The sequence below is a fragment of the Oncorhynchus clarkii genome, chromosome 31 (genome assembly GCF_045791955.1).
Source record: "Oncorhynchus clarkii lewisi isolate Uvic-CL-2024 chromosome 31, UVic_Ocla_1.0, whole genome shotgun sequence".
In the NCBI taxonomy this organism is placed as follows: Eukaryota; Metazoa; Chordata; class Actinopteri; order Salmoniformes; family Salmonidae; genus Oncorhynchus; species Oncorhynchus clarkii.
The window spans coordinates 17,705,711-17,722,294 of NC_092177.1; the positions used below are offsets into that span (position 1 = coordinate 17,705,711).

The following is a 16,584-nucleotide window of genomic DNA, read 5'->3' on the forward strand; positions in this document are numbered from 1 at the left end:
ATGTTGGGGACTCTTGAGTCAATATTGACACAGGCCATTTGACACGGGACATCGCTTTAAATATTGAGACAGAAGACAGGCAACTAAATGTAGACTCAATTCTGCAGCATACAGCTTAATGCATTACGTGATTTGTTTTCCTTGAAAACATACAGTGTATAACATTTCATTTTTAATCTGAAAGTTTAAGATCAATAATTTGTCAGTTGTGACAAAGTGACAAAAGAATGTTTCCAGAGTTTCTCCAGTGTTGACAGCTTGGTTAACGAAGGAGAGTTTTCAAATAAACACAGATATTTTCAATAATCATTTGTAGATATGCCAACTCCCTACAAAAACATCCATCTCTCCAGACGGCTATTAAGAGTTGACAGAGGTACACAGAGGGGTGGGTTGACAGATGTGTTGACGTGTGTGTGTGACCCTGAGTACTGTACTTCCAGACAACATTAGTGTGCTGACCCGTGAGCCCACCTGACATGTGACTCTGCAACAGGCAGCTGGAGCCTGTAGGTGAACAGGTTCAGTCAACCTTGGTTTTACAGCATGGGCTAATTTCCGGGAAACTATTGTTCTCTGAAGAATAATGAAAAAAAATGTTTAACTGACATAGCTATCTACTGCATTGCCATGCGATCTGTTGCAGGACAAAGCCTCTCTCTTGCATTCTTCAGAACCCGTAGACTCCCTTGTGTTTCCAGGGGGCAAGAGTTATCACAACTAAGGCCAGATATTATTTTTCATACGCTAAATCACATAATTCTCACGCCCTCCGTCTCCCTCTTAAGGGGAAAAAGGTCCCAAATCGGCCACTCCAGGAAACAAAAATAGTTTGCAGATGAAATCCAGATGGATTCAATGTCTTCCTGGCCCTGCACATTGCCCAGAAACGCTCCTATGGGTCAACCTAAGTCCTGATTGCAGAGCAGAGCAGTCTGCATCGCTGCATATTAAAGCCACAGGGGTGGCAGGGGACCTGGTATATTGATTCCACTTAAAGAGAATGAAGTGGGATCACATTCGAGGGATCAAGACTAATCCAGTCTGTAACTGTATTGGGTTTTAATAAAGTTGAGAGAAAGTAGACAAAACAAACCTGTGGCTGTGAGTGAATATTACTTTGGCATTCTCTGAAATCAAGCTCTCAGTGATGTACTGAACAACACCGAGATTGGCTTTTATGGCTGAACGAGGTCTAGTGAGCCACAGAGTGATAGCTAGCTGGCCGACTGTAGAGTATTCATATGGATGCAATGTAAGATGATCTGCTACAGGCCTCCAACACTGTGGGAGTTGACCCGATTCATACCTTCTAGCATTTTCTGGAGGCTGTTCCTCATCACATGGATGTTCTCAATGCCTATGAACTGAAACTTGATGTTGGAGTAGTTGTCTTCGTTTTCATAGCCTTTCCCTGCTGCTCGGTTTGCTATTGCATTAAGCTGGAAAGACATACAGTACATACAGTTTGATCAAAGAGAAATCCTCAGAGAGACATGACTTTTAAAAACTAGATGGAGCAATGCTTCCTTCCGCATGTTAAAGTTAGGATGAAGGTTGCCACTGTTTTTGTACATGTTGTGCATGTTCTGAACGGCATGAAGCCAGGCATTTAATGTGAGCTTGACCAGCTGACACCAGGCCCAAGATGAGCCCCTGGCCCCAGGGCCCAGCTGGCAAAATGTTGCATTGAAAAACAAAGCTCCACCTGAACATACAGAATAGACGTTGTTGAAGGACTTCCATTGGCCCTGTGGCCAGGGGCTCACCTTGGGCCTGGTGTCCACCACATACATGAAGTCACTACGGGGGTTGGACCTCACAATGGCCTCCAGCATCTGCTCATCCTCCAGGCAGCGGGCACTGAAGCCAGACAGGGGCTGACTGCTACGACAGATGGCAGCCTGGAGAGGGGGTAGAAGGGAGAGACCTTACTCTAAAAACAAGGCAATATACTATACAGTAGCCCTGTTGTACTATACAGTCAGAATAATGACATATTCACACTGCTGATGCATATTTCTAGGACAGAATCCTACATTTACCATAGTGATTATGTCTTGGCGTAATACAACAACTGTATAATTTCATATTTTTGTATGAGGCGTGGGGGAGATTGGGCCAGCGACCCCTGTGTGGTTCCCAGAGTGACTTGTCCCCCACAGATCATACATACAGAGCAGCAGGGAGAACAGAGCCACATCTGAACACTGAACCCTGGGAACCTGACCTCACACATAAAACACTCTAACCCAGGCTGCAATATGAACTTTATATAGAGACTGGTCCACACTGTTCTACTGCAATATGAACTTTATATAGAGACTGGTCCCGACTGTACTACTGAAATATGACATTTATATAGAGACTGGTCCTTACTGTTTTACTGCGATATGAGCTTTATATAGAGACTGGTCCTTACTGTTCTACTGCAATATGAACTTTATTTAGAGACTGGTCCTCACTGTTCTACTGCAATATGACCTTTAAATAGAGACTGGTCATCACTGTTCCAATGCAATATGAACTTTATATAGAGACTGGTCTGCACTGTTCTACTGCAATATGAACTTTATATAGAGACTGGTCCCGACTGTACTACTGAAATATGACATTTATATAGAGACTGGTCCTTACTGTTTTACTGCGATATGAGCTTTATATAGAGACTGGTCCTCACTGTTCTACTGCAATATGAACTTTATTTAGAGACTGGTCCTCACTGTTCGACTGCAATATGACCTTTAAATAGAGACTGGTCATCACTGTTCCAATGCAATATGAACTTTATATAGAGACTGGTCTGCACTGTTCTACTGCAATATGAACTTTATATAGAGACGGGTCCTCACTGTTCTACTGCAATATGAGCTTTATATAGAGACTGGTCCTCACTGTTCAACAATAATATTAACTTTATATAGAGACTGACCCTCACTGATCTACTGCAATATTAATTTTATATAGAGACTGGTCCTCACTGTTCTACTAAAATATGAGCTGTATATAGAGACTGGTCCTCACTGTTCCAATGCAATATGAACTTTATAAAGAGACTGGTCCCTACTGTTCCACTGCAATATGAACTTTATATAGAGACTGGTCCTCAATGTTCTACTGCAATATTAACTTTATTTAGAGACTGGTCCTCACTGTTCTACTGCAATATGAACTTTATTTAGAGACTGGTCCTCACTGTTCAACTGTAATATTAACTTGAAATAGAGACTGGTCCTCACTGTTTTACTGCAATATGATCTTTAAAAAGAGACTGGTCCCTACCGTTCCAATGCAATATGAACTTTATATAGAGACTGGTCCTCACTGTTCTATTGCAATATGAGCTTTTTTAAGAGACTAGTCATCACTGTTCTACTGCAATATGAGCTTTATGTAGAGACTGGTCCCTACTGTTCTACTGCAATATGAACTTTATATAGAGACTGGTCCTGTCACACCCTGACCATAGTTTGCTTTGTATGTGTCTATGTTAGTTGCTTGTGTCAGCACATTTTGGTATATAGCTTCACGGTCGTTTTTCATTTATTGTTTTGTATTCAGTGTTTAGTGCTTTCTTTAATTCAAATATCATCATGAACACATACCACGCTGCATTTTGGTCCGCTTCGTACGACAATCGTGACAGAATCACCCACCACAACCGGACCAAGCGGCGTGGTAACGGGCAGCAGCAGCAGCAGCAGCCAGCATCACAAGACTCATGGACATGGGAGGACAAGTTGGACGGAAAAGGAGGGGAATATCGCCGCCCCAAAGCAGAGCTTGAGGCAGCGAAGGCAGAGAGGCGCTGGTATGAGGAGGCAGCACGGCGGCGCGGTTGGAAGCCCGATAGTCAGCCCCAAAAATGTATTGGGAGGGGGCACACGGGGAGTGTGGCGAAGCCAGGTAGGAGACCTGCGCCAACTCCCCGTGCTTACCGGAGAGCGAGAGGGACCGGGCAGGCACGGTGTTATGCTGTGGAGCGCACGGTGTCCCCGGTGCGGCACATTCCAGCTCCTCGTATCGGCCGGGCTAGAGTGGGCATCGAGCCAGGTGCCATGAAGCCGGCTCTACGCATCTGGTCTCTAGTGCGTCTCCTTGGGCCGGCGTACATGGCACCAGCCTTACGCATTGTGTCCCCGGTTCGCCAGCACAGCCCAGTGCGGCCTATTCCACCCCGCCGCACTGGTCGGGCTACGGGGAGCATTCAACCAGATAAGGTTGGGCAGGCTCGGTGCTCAAGAGCTCCAGTGCCCGTGCACGGCCCGGTCTATCCAGTGCCACCTCCACGCACCAGCCCTCCGGTGGCAGCCCCCCGCACCAGGCTGTCTCTCCGTCTTCTGCCTACAAGGTCTCCCGACTGTCCAGCGCTGCCAGAGCTTTCCGTCTGTCCAGAGCTGCTAGAGTCTCCCGTCTGTCCAGAGCTGCTAGAGTCTCCCGTCTGTCCAGAGCTGCTAGAGTCTCCCGTCTGTCCAGAGCTGCTAGAGTCTCCCGCCTGTCCAGAGCTGCCAGAGTCTCCCGCCTGTCCAGAGCTGCTAGAGTCTCCCGCCTGTCCAGAGCTGCTAGAGTCTCTCACCTGTCCAGAGCTGCTAGAGTCTTCCGCCTGTCCTGAGCTGCTAGAGCCGCCAGTCTGTCCTGAGCCGTCAGTCAGCCAGGAGCTGCCAGAGCCGTCAGTCAGCCAGGAGCTGCCAAAGCCGTCAGTCAGCCAGGAGCTGCCAGAGCCATCAGTCAGCCAGGACCTGCCAGAGCCGTCAGTCAGCCAGGAGCTGCCAGAGCCGCCAGCCAGGAGCTGCCAGAGCCGCGAGCCAGCCAGGGGCTGCCAGAGCCGTCAGCCAGTCCTGAGCTACCCTTCAGTCCTGAGCTACCCTTCAGTCCTGAGCTACCCCTCAGTCTGGAGCTGCCCCTCAGTCCCGAGCTGCCCCTCAGTCCCGAGCTGCCCCTCAGTCCGGAGCTGCCCCTCAGTCCGGAGCTGCCCCTCAGTCCGGAGCTGCCCCTCAGTCCGGAGCTGACCCTCAGTCCAGTGGGGCCCTTTAGTAGAGTTGCCAGTCCTAGGTCGGCGGTGAAGGTCGCCGCTCAAAGGATGCTACTAAGGGGGCCACGTCCAGCGCCAGAGCCGCCACCGCGGACAGATGCCCACCCAGACCCTCCCCTATAGGTTCAGGTTTTGCGGCCGGAGTCCGCACCTTGGGGGGGGGGGGGGGGGTACTGTCACGCCCTGACCATAGTTTGCTTTGTATGTGTCTATGTTAGTTGCTTGTGTCAGCACAATTTGGTATATAGCTTTAGCTTCGCGGTCGTTTTTCATTTATTGTTTTGTATTCAGTGTTCAGCGCTTTCTTTAATTCAAATATCATCATGAACACATTCCACGCTGCATTTTTGTCCGCTTCGTACAACGATCGTGACAGGTCCTCACTGTTCTACAGTACATACACAGGCACACAGATGTAGTAGTCATCAGTCCTGTGCAGAGATTGAAGCCGGTTGTATGTCTAATTCACTCTCCTCTGACTCTGGTCTCTAGGGTGGGTCACACATGGGCTGCATTCCAAATAGCACCATATTGGGCCCTGGTCAAAGGTAGTGTGCTATATAGGGAATAGGGTGCTATTTGCGACACACATGCACTCATATCGTACTTCATAGAAGTGCATTGAAAAGAAAAGATTTGTTCATCAGAGGGGAGCCCTGGGTTTCCTTGGGAAGTGAAGCCTGTGCCAGAAAAGCCCAGCCCTGTCTGAACTAGATACTGCAAGGAGCTGCAAGGAGCCTGGCCTGAACCTTATCACAGCCATGTATACTGCTAGGAGCCTGGCCTGAAGCTTATCATTGCCATGTAAACTGCTAGGAGCCTGACCTGAACCTTATCACAGCCATATATACTGCTAGGAGCCTGACCTGAACCGTATCACAGCCATATATACTGCTAGGAGCCTGGCCTGAACCTTATCACAGCAATGTATACTGCTAGAAGCCTGACCTGAAACTTATCACAGCCATATATACTGCTAGGAGCCTTGCCTGAAGCTTATCATAGCCATATACACTGCTAGGAGCCTGACCTGAATCTTAAAGAGTTACTTGTCTAACAGAACACAGAGGGTGTTCTTTAATGGAAGCCTATCAAATACAATCCAGTTAGAATCAAGAATTCCCCAGGGTAGCTGTTTAGGCACCTTGCTTTTTTTCAATTTTTACTAACGACATGCCACTGACTGAGTAAAGCCAGAGTTTATATGTATGCGGATGACTCAACACTATACACATCAGCTGCTACAGCGACTGAAATGACTGCAACACTCAACAAAGAGCTGCAGTTGGTTTAAGAGTGGGTGGCAAGGAATAAGTTAGCCCTAAATATTTCTAAAACTGAAAGCATTGTATTTGGAACAAAACACTCACTACAACCTAAACCTCAACTAAATCTTGTAATAAAAAATGTGGAAATTGAGCAAGTTGAGATGACTAAACTACTTGGAGTAACACTAGATTGTAAACTGTCATGGTCAAAACATATTGATGCAGTAGTATCTAAAATGGGGAGAAGTCTGTCTATAATAAAGAGATGCTCTGCCTTCTTAACAACACTATCAACAAGGCAGGTCCTACAGGCCTTAGTATTGTCGCACCTTGACTACTGTTCAGTTGTGTGGTCAAGTGCCACAAAAAAGGACTTAGGAAAATTGCAATGGGCTCAGAACAGGGCAGCACGGCTGGCCCTTGGATGTACAGAGAGCTAATATTAATAATACGCATGTCAATCTCTCCTGGTTGAAAGTGGAGGAGAGATTAACTTCATCACTACTTTTATTTATGAGAGGTATTGACATGTTGAATGCACCGAGCTGTCTGTCTAAACTACTGGCACACAGCTTGGACACCCATGCATACCCCACAAGACATGCCACAAGAGGTCTCTTCACAGTCCCCAAGCCCAGAACAGACTATGGGAGGCACACAGTACTACATAGAGCCATGACTACATGGAACTCTATTCCACATCAAGTAACTGACGAAAGCAGTAAAATTGGATTTAAAAAAACAGATTTAAAAAAACACCTTATGGAACAGCGGGGACTGTGAAGCAACACACACATTGGCACAGACACATGCATACACACACACACACACGATAACATACGCACTATACATACACATGGATTTAGTACTGTAAATATGTGGTAGTGGTGGAGTAGGGGTGGAGTAGGGGCCAGAGGGCACACAGTGTGTTGTGAAATCTGTGAATGTATTGTAACATTTTGTAACGGCTTCTAGAGGTAGTGGGTGGAGGAGTCAGGTGCAGAGAGCAGGGTAGTTCAAAGATGTGGATCTTTTCTTTCCAAAAAACAGAGAGACGGTCACGCCACACACACAAGGGCGCATAAAGACCCAGTCCAACAAACAGGACGAAACTGTTCGGAAAAATGGAATCCACAAAATATTCACACACCATAAACAGAAAAACAAGCCCACACAAAAGCCGACGGGCCTACTGGGTTTAAATAGCCCACAACCAAAACCTAAACACGAAACAGGTGCAACTAATCAGACAAAACTAAATGAAACAGAAAAGGGAATCGGTGGCAGCTAGTAGGCCGGTGACGACGACCGCCGAGCGCCGCCCGAACAGGAAGAGGCACCATCTTCGGCGGGATTCGTGACACATTTTAAAATTGTTTAAACTGCCTTAATTTTGCTGGACCCCAGGAAGAGTAGCTGCTGCTTTGGCAGCAGCTAATGGGGATCCATAACAAATACAAATCACAGCCTGACCTGACCTGACCTGACCTGAACCTTATCACAGCCATACAGTGCCTTGCAAAAGTATTCACCCCCCTTGGCTTTTTTACTATTTTGATGCATTACAACCTGTAATTTAAATAGATTTTTATTTGGAGATCATGTAATGGACATACACAAAATAGTCCAAATTGGTGAAGTGAAATAAAAAAATAACTTGTTTCATAAAATTCAAAAAAATGGAAAAGTGGTGCGTGCATATGTATTCACCCCCTTTGCTATGAAGCCCCTAAATAAGATCTGGTGCAACTAATTACCTTCCGAAGTCATATAATTAGTTAAATAAAGCCCACCTGTGTGAAATTTCTGTATAAAGTTGAAGTCAGAAGTTTACATACACCTTAGCCAACTACATTTAAACTCAGTTTTTCACAATTCCTGACATGGAATCCTAGGAAAAATTCCCTGTCTTAGGTCAGTTAGGATCACCACTTTATTTTAAGAATGTGAAATGTCAGAATAATAGTAGAGAGAATTATTTATTTCAGCTTTTATTTCTTTCATCACATTCCCAGTGGGTCAGAAGTTTACATACACTCAATTAGTATTTGGTAGCATTGCCTTTAAATTGTTTAACTTGGGTCAAACGTTTCAGGTAGTCTTCCACAAGCTTCCCACAATAAGTTGGGTGAATTTTGCCCCATTCCTCCTGACAGAGCTGGTGTAACTGAGTCAGGTTTGTAGGCCTCCTTGCTCGCACACGCTTTTTCAGTTCTGCCCACAAATTTTCTATAGGATTGAGGTGAGGGCTTTGTGATGGCCACTCCAATACCTTGACTTTGTTGTCCTTAAACCATTTTTCTACAACTTTGGAAGTATGCTTGGGGTCATTGTACATTTGGAAGACCCATTTGCGACCAAGCTTTAACTGATGTCTTATAGAGACTGTTGTTTCAATATATCCACATAATTTTCCAGCCTCATGACGACATATTTTTTTTTAAGTGCACCTGTTCCTTCTGCAGCGAAGCACCCCCACAACATGATGCTGCCACCCCAGTGCTTCACGGTTGGGAAGGTTTTCTTCGGCTTGCAAACCTCTCCCTTTTTCCTCCAAACATAACGATGGTCATTATGGCCAAACAGTTTTATTTTTGTTTCATCAGACCAGAGGACATTTCTCCAAAAAGCACAATATTTGTCCCCATGTGCAGTTGCAAACCGTAGACCATAGATGAACGTGGTACCTTCAGGTGTGTGGAAATTGCTCCCAAGGATGAACCAGACTTGTGGAGGTCTACAATTTGTTTTCTGAGGTCTTGGCTGATTTCTTTAGATTTTTCCATGATGTCAAGCAAAGAGGCACTGAGTTTGAAGGTAGGCCTTGAAATGCATCCACAGGTACACCTCCAATTGACTCAAATGATGTCAATTATCCTACCAGAAGCTTCTAAAGCCATGACATAATTTTCTGGAATTTTCCAAGCTGTTTAAAACTTCTTAGGGCTGCAATCCAGTTAACGGGATTGACATGACAACAGCCAGTGAAAGTGCAGAGCGCCAAATTCAAACAACAGAAATCTCATAATTAAAATGCCTCAAACATACAGGTATTTTATACCATTTTAAAGGTCATCTTGTTGTTAATCCCACCAACGTGTCCGATTTCAAATATTATTTACAGCGAAAGCACCACAAACGATTATGTTAGGTCACCACCTAGTCACAGAAAAATTCAGCCATTTTTCCAGCCAAAGAGAGGAGTCACAAAAAGCACAAATAGAGATAAAATTAATCACTAACCTTTGATGATCTTCATCAGATGACAATCATAGGACTTCATGTTTTGTTTGATAAAGTGCATATTTATATAAAAAAAATCTCATTTTACATTGGCGTGTTACGTTCAGTAGTTCTAAAACATGCGGTGATTGTGCAGAGAGCCACATCTATTTACAGAAATACTCATTATAAATGTCGATGAAAATACAATTGTTAGACATGGAAATATAGATACATTTCTCCTTAATGCAACCGCGGTGTCAGATTTTTTTTTCAACTTAACGGAAAAAGCAAACCAGTTAATAATCTGAGTACAGCTTTCAAACAACAAAGCAGCCAAAAATATATCCGCCATATTGGGTAGTCAACAGAAGTCAGAAATAGCATTATAAATATTCACTTACCTGTGATTATCTTCATCAGAATGCACTCCCAGGAATCCCAGTTCCACATTAAATGTTTGATTTAGTTCGATAATGTCCATCATTTATGTCCAAAGAGCTACTTTTGTTAGCACGTTTGGTAAACAAATCCAAAGTCATGAAGCGCGTTCCCTAGTTGCATACGAAATGTCAAAAAGTTCCGTTCCTGTCCGTAGAAACATGTCAAACGATGTATGGAATCAATCTTTAGGATGTTTTTAACATAAAACGTCAATAATGTTCCAACCGGAGAATTCCATTGTCTTCAGAAGTGCGATGGAACAGAGCTCCCTCTCATGTGAACGTGCATGGTCAGAGCATGGTCAGCTTATGGCAGACCTTACTCATTCCCTTCTCATTCGGTCCCACTTCACAGTAGAATCATCAAACAAGTTTCTAAAGACGGTTGACATCTAGTGGAAGCCTTGGGAAGTGCAACATAACATAACTGTGTATTCAATAGGGGCTGGGTTGAAAATCTACCAACCTCAGATTTCCCACTTCCTGTTTGGATTTCTACTCAGGTTTTTGCCTGCCATATGAGTTCCGTTATACTCACAGACATCATTCAAACAGTTTTAGAAACTTCAGAGTGTTGTCTATCCAATACTAATAATACTATGCATATATTAGTAACTGGGACTGAGGAGCAGGCCGTTTACTCTGGGCACCTCTGGGCACCTTTCATCCAAGCTACTCAATACTGCCCCTGCAGCCATGAGAAGTTAAAGGCACAGTCAACTTAGTGTATGTAAACTTCTGACCCACTGGAATTGTGATACAGTGAATTACAAGTGAAATAATCTGCCTGTAAACAATTGTTGGAAAAATTACTTGGGTCATGCACAAAGTAGAAGTCCTAAACGACATGCCAAAACTATAGTTTCTTATCAAGAAATGTGTGGAGTGGTTGAAAAACTAGTTTTAATGACTCCAACCTAAGTGTATGTAAACTTCCGACTTCAACTGTACTGCTAGGAGCCTGGCCTGAACCTTATCACAGCCATATATACTGCTACGAGCCTGACCTGAACCTTATCAAATCATATTCATAGATACTGCTAGGAACCTGGCCTGAACCTTATCACAGCCATATACACTGCTAGGAGGTTGGTGGCACCTTAATCTGGAAGGATGGTGTAATGGCTGGAGCGGAATAGATTAGAATATATCAAACATATGGTTTCCATGTATTTGATGCCATTCCATTTGCTCCGTTCCAGCTATTATTATTAGCCTGAGCAGCCTCCACTGCATACTACTAAAAGCATGACCTGAAGCTTATCACAAGCAATGGGCCTGGTTAAGGAGTGGTCGATGGCCTCCCTGGGGAGCAATGGGCCTGGCTAAGAATGTATTATAATAGTTCCAAAAGCAGAGCTGGGCTCCTGCTCAGTATGGCCAGAGGATATGCTTGGTCATCCCAGACTCACTCACACACCGGGATTAGCAAAGGCCACTGACCAGCAGCACAAGGTCTCCAATGAAATAACATGACTTGGAATTACTAAGTACTTCTGATGTACAAGAGTTATCAACAGCATGGAGATTGTAACCTCAAGGGTCAAATTAACAATTTAGCCATTTTAGCAGACACTGTTATCAAGGGCGACTTACAGTAGTGAGTGCATATATTTTCATACTTTTCTGTCATGGTCCCCCTTGGGAATCGAACACACAACCCAGGTGTTGCAAGCACCATGCACTACCAACTGAGCCACACCTGACATTTCCTGGTTAAATAGAGTTCAACAAAAATAAAATAGGAATATTCCAGCAGCACATCACAGAATTTTGTATAAATATACACTACCGTTCAAAAGTTTGGGGTCACTTAGAAATATCCTTGTTTTTGAAAGAAAAGCCCATTTTTTGTCCATTAAAATAACATCAAATTGATCAGAAATACAGTGTAGATGTTGTAAATGGCTATTGAAGCTGGAAGCGGCTGATTTTTAATGAAATATCTACATAGGCGTACAGAGGCCAATTATCAGCAACCATCACTCCTGTGTTCCAATGGCACGTTGTTTTAGCTAATCCAAGTTTATAATTTTAGAAGGCTAATTGATCATTAGAAAACCCTTTTGCAATGATATTAGCACAGCTGAAAACTGTTGTTCTGAATAAAGAAGCAATAAAACTGGCCTTCTTTAGACTAGCTAAGTATCTGGAGCATCAGCATTTGTGTGTTCGATTACAGGCTCAAAAGGGCCAGAAATAAAGCACTTTCTTCTGAAACTCGTCAGTCTATTCTTGTTCTGGGAAATGAAGGCTATTCCATGCGAGACATTGCCAAGAAACTGAAGATCTCGTACAACGCTGTGTAGTACTCCCTTCACAGAACAGCGCAAACTGTCCCTAACCAGAATAGAAAGAGGAGTGGGAGGCACAACTAAGCAAGAGGACAAGTACATTAGAGTGTCTAGTTTGACAAACAGACGCCTCACAAGTCCTCAACTGACAGCTTCATTAAATAGTACCAGTCTCAATGTCAACAGCGAAGAGGCGACTCTGGGAAGATGGCCTTCTAGGCAGAGTTGCAAAGAAAAAGCCATATCTCAGACTGGCCAATAAGAAGAAAAGATTAAGATGGGCAAAAGAACACAGGCAATGGCCAGAGGAACTCTGCCTAGAAGGCCAGCATCCTGGAGTCGCCTCTTCACTGTTGACGTTGAGACTATGTATTTATATACAGTATATATATATATATATATATATATATATATATATATATATATGAGAGAGAGAATATAAAAATATGCGTGGCCTGTTGTTTTGAGAGATCTGTCAAGACTCACATGGTTTTCTTTGCAGTAGTATGACAACGTGGGAAATCGACCTCGGCTTCGGAATTTGGAACTCCCAACAATGACTGGGTGGGTGGCTGATTTTGGCACATACAGCTCAGCAGGATAAGTGTCACTCACCTGTTGGAAAATGACAACAAACAAAAAAATCACCATTCATGCAGTGATACGGTTTGTACATAGTCAAAATACTATCTAGGTAAGAGATGGGCAACTTTGATGGGGATGGGGGCCACAAAACATCTGAACTCATCACGAGGGGCCGCAGTGGCTCGTGGGTGCAAATAGAGCCGTCCCTAACCTTTTGGATGCCCTAAGCAAAATTTTGTTGGACAGCAATTGGATGACATAGCACACAAAAAACAGGGACCAGTTTTGGCTCGTGAGCACCACTTTGAAAACTACTGGCTGAAATTATACAAAAGTTTGAGAGTGCATCTTTAATATGATATCTGAGTGAGAGTGACTTACAAAATCAATGTGGACTACCCGGTCCGTAATTCTACCATGATTACTACAAGTTTCGATAGCTGGCTAAACTAACTTATCAATCTAACAAATGCTAACTGACCTGAGCTAATTGAGTGACTGTCAGTGACTGACATAAGAAGACAAAAATTGTTGATGCACAACCAAATTTTGAAAATGTACCTTGTGTATTCTACTATTCTAACTCTCAACAGTAAGTTGAGACACCAACGAGTTCCTAAAACAAATGGCCAATTGGTCTCCTTGTAGGGTAATATGTGCATCTTGCGTACAGACCTTGTAGTCGCGGTTAACTGGGGATAGAATCCAGAGGTGGTTGGGAACGCCCATTCTACTGTACTCAGCCTTGAGGCTGAGAAAGTCCCAGGCCTGTCCTCTCACCTCCTTGTCACTGTTAGCATGAAAGGAAAAGCAGTACAGCTCCTCATATCGCTCTGCAAGACAAAACACAACAGTAATAACAACACTGACATAGCGAGGTTCTTTCAGGTAGAGAGGGGGGTATGATCAGCAGTTGATGTAGCACTGACGTTTACATAACGTCATGTAATACAATACCACAAGATTTATTTATGGAACAAAACAATATGTGGTTATGGAATAAAACAAGATATCGTTATGGAACAAAACAAGATATCGTTATGGAACAAAACAAGATATCGTTATGGAACAAAACAAGATATCGTTATGGAACAAAATAAGATATCATTATGGAACAAAATAAGATATCATTATGGAACAAAACAAGATTTATTTATGGAACAAAACAATATGTGGTTATGGAATAAAACAAGATATCGTTATGGAACACAACAAGATATCATTATTGAACAAAACAAGATATCATTAAGGAACAAAACAAGTTATTGTTATTGAACAAAACAAGATATCGTTATGGAACACAACAAGATATCATTATTGAACAAAACAAGATATCATTAAGGAACAAAACAAGTTATTGTTATTGAACAAAACAAGATATCGCTATTGAACAAAACAAGATATCGTTATGGAACAAAACAAGATAGCGTTATGGTAATGTCCATGTCAGCGTGCACCTGGTCGGGAGAGGCGCAGCAGGGAGACGTGCACATCATGGCAGTCCCTTTCCTGGGGGATGATAAACCGGAGGGCCTGGTAGTTCTTACAGTGGACGAGCAGAGGACTTCCTGTGGTGGTTGTAGCTTGTTTCTCCACACTGCACACTAAACTGTGCAGAACCTAGAGGGGTGAAGACAGCAGAGAACACAAGGCTCAGTAACCCCTTTCATATTTTTAAGGCACAATATTGCCCAATACTGGACTTATAGTCCAAGGACCTTAGATGTTCTGTTTAAAGGGCAAAGTGGCTCTGGAAGCCAAAACAGCCAAATACTCCTTCTAATCGTGAATCGATTCTCAATTGTGGTATGGTTCTAGAAACATAAAGCCCTCTACTTTCATATCACATCAAGATAATTGCACAAATGCAAAATATACACTCACCGTACACTGTTTGAACCGATTTTAACTCAGTTACAGCCAACAGTATTTTTCAGTGACAACATATTTATGGTGTACGTCTTCCGTTTACACACAGGTGTTCGAAGACACAGATAGCTACTTAGCACAGATAGTCCACTCTGTCTTCTGTCTGTTTTCTGTAAACAAGCTCTGTAAGGGACAGATCACAATTTACTGGAGGGGAGGGGTGGTCCAAAATAGGGAAGGGTTGTCAATCTTCTTTTTTTTGCTTTGGGGAGGGTTGTGTGTTTTTTTTATTGGTCTCAGGGGAGGGTTGTGTGTTTTTTTATTGGGCTCAGGGGAGGGTTGTGTGTTTTTTATTGGTCACATGGGAGGGTAGCGTGTTTTTTTATTGGGCTCAAGGGAGGGTTGTGTGTTTTTTTATTGGGCTCAGGGGAGGGTTGTGTGTTTTTTTATTGGTCACATGGGAGGGTAGCGTGTTTTTTTATTGGTCACATGGGAGGGTAGTATTTTTTTTATTGGTCACAGGGGAGGGTAGTGTGTTTTTTTATTGGGCACAGGGGAGGGTAGTGTGGTTTTTATTGGTCACAGGGGAGGGTTTTGTGTTTTTTTATTGGGCACAGGGGAGGGTAGTGTGGTTTTTATTGGTCACAGGGGAGGGTAGTTGTTTTTTTATTGGGCACAGGGGAGGGTAGTGTGTTTTTATTGGGCAAAGGTGAGGGTAGTGTGTTTTTTATTGGTCACAGGGGAGGGTAGTATGGTTTTTATTGGTCACAGGGGAGGGTAGTATGGTTTTTATTGGTCACGGGAGGGTAGTATGGTTTTTATCGTCACAGGGGAGGGTAGTGTGGTTTTTATTGGTCACAGGGGAGGGTAGTATGGTTTTTATTGGTCACAGGGGAGGGTAGTATGGTTTTTATTGGTCACAGGGGAGGGTTGTGTGTTTTTTTCAGATTTTCATTCACTCTTTTAGAGCTTTTACAATATAATTTCTTCCATCCTAGACACATTTCCTCATCTGCCTACATGCTCCTCCCATATATCAAGGTGTTTTGGTACTTCCCTTATGCACAAAACTTTCCATCCAGCCTTTTTATGTGAGTAAAGTAGCCTACATGTCTGATAAAAAATGTCACTACATCATGGGAAAGCATGCAGTTTATAAGGCTACAGAAGCAACAAGTTATGATGAACTTCACAGGGTGGTGAAAGTGCACAGTCATGCGGTTGATGCTCCTTTCAATAAATATTGATGTTCTTATTCTGGTGACATGATGATTGATGCTTGGCTGCCATTTAATATAATATCACACTTGAGTCCATAATAACCTCATCATGTAGTAGGCTATACCTGCACTGTATCCGCAACCTGTTGGCTAGACTGCACGTGCCAATACCAGAGTGGGAACATTCGCTATACATACACAAATTTTTTTGTGACAAAACCATCAGTACACCTAGAGTTGAAAATGTGATGGTAACCCATTGTACTGTATTTTTTATTCTCCACATGGGAATGTAATGCAGGCTTCTGTGCAATTCCCTATTCAGGTAGGATGCAATTTTGAAACGTACATGTATTTATAATAATTTATTTTCAACATTATTATTATATATCATTGTTATTATTGTAAGCCTATTTATTAATCAAAACCAGTTCTTTAAATAGGCAAAACCAGTTTTGTTTAATTCTGCTGAGACATTTTCATTGGCTAAATTAAATTTGATCGGTCTTCTAAATTGTGTGCTCCGTACTTAGTTTAAGATAGATAATAAGTAGCTCTGATGTCAAATAAATAACATTAGCCTAGTTCTTTCATTTGTTGCATATGGTAGGCACTTGTTTTGTTTCATTCTGTTGAGCCATTTTCGTAGGC

The 16,584-nt window shown here is 43.1% G+C and overlaps 1 protein-coding gene across 2 annotated transcripts in view; it reads right to left on the minus strand.

Moving 5' to 3' along the window:
* LOC139390996 (myotubularin related protein 7a) overlaps positions 1 to 16,584 on the minus strand; it is a 29,890-nt gene that overhangs the window by 8,337 nt on the left and 4,969 nt on the right. For both annotated transcript variants that reach the window (XM_071138450.1, XM_071138453.1), the window contains exons 3-7: positions 14,302 to 14,464; positions 13,520 to 13,677; positions 12,746 to 12,874; positions 1,770 to 1,904; positions 1,310 to 1,442 (exon numbers count right to left, since the gene is read on the minus strand). In XM_071138450.1, coding sequence (XP_070994551.1) covers positions 1,310 to 1,442; positions 1,770 to 1,904; positions 12,746 to 12,874; positions 13,520 to 13,677; positions 14,302 to 14,464 — 718 coding nt within the window. The remainder of the gene's footprint in view (positions 1 to 1,309; positions 1,443 to 1,769; positions 1,905 to 12,745; positions 12,875 to 13,519; positions 13,678 to 14,301; positions 14,465 to 16,584) is intronic.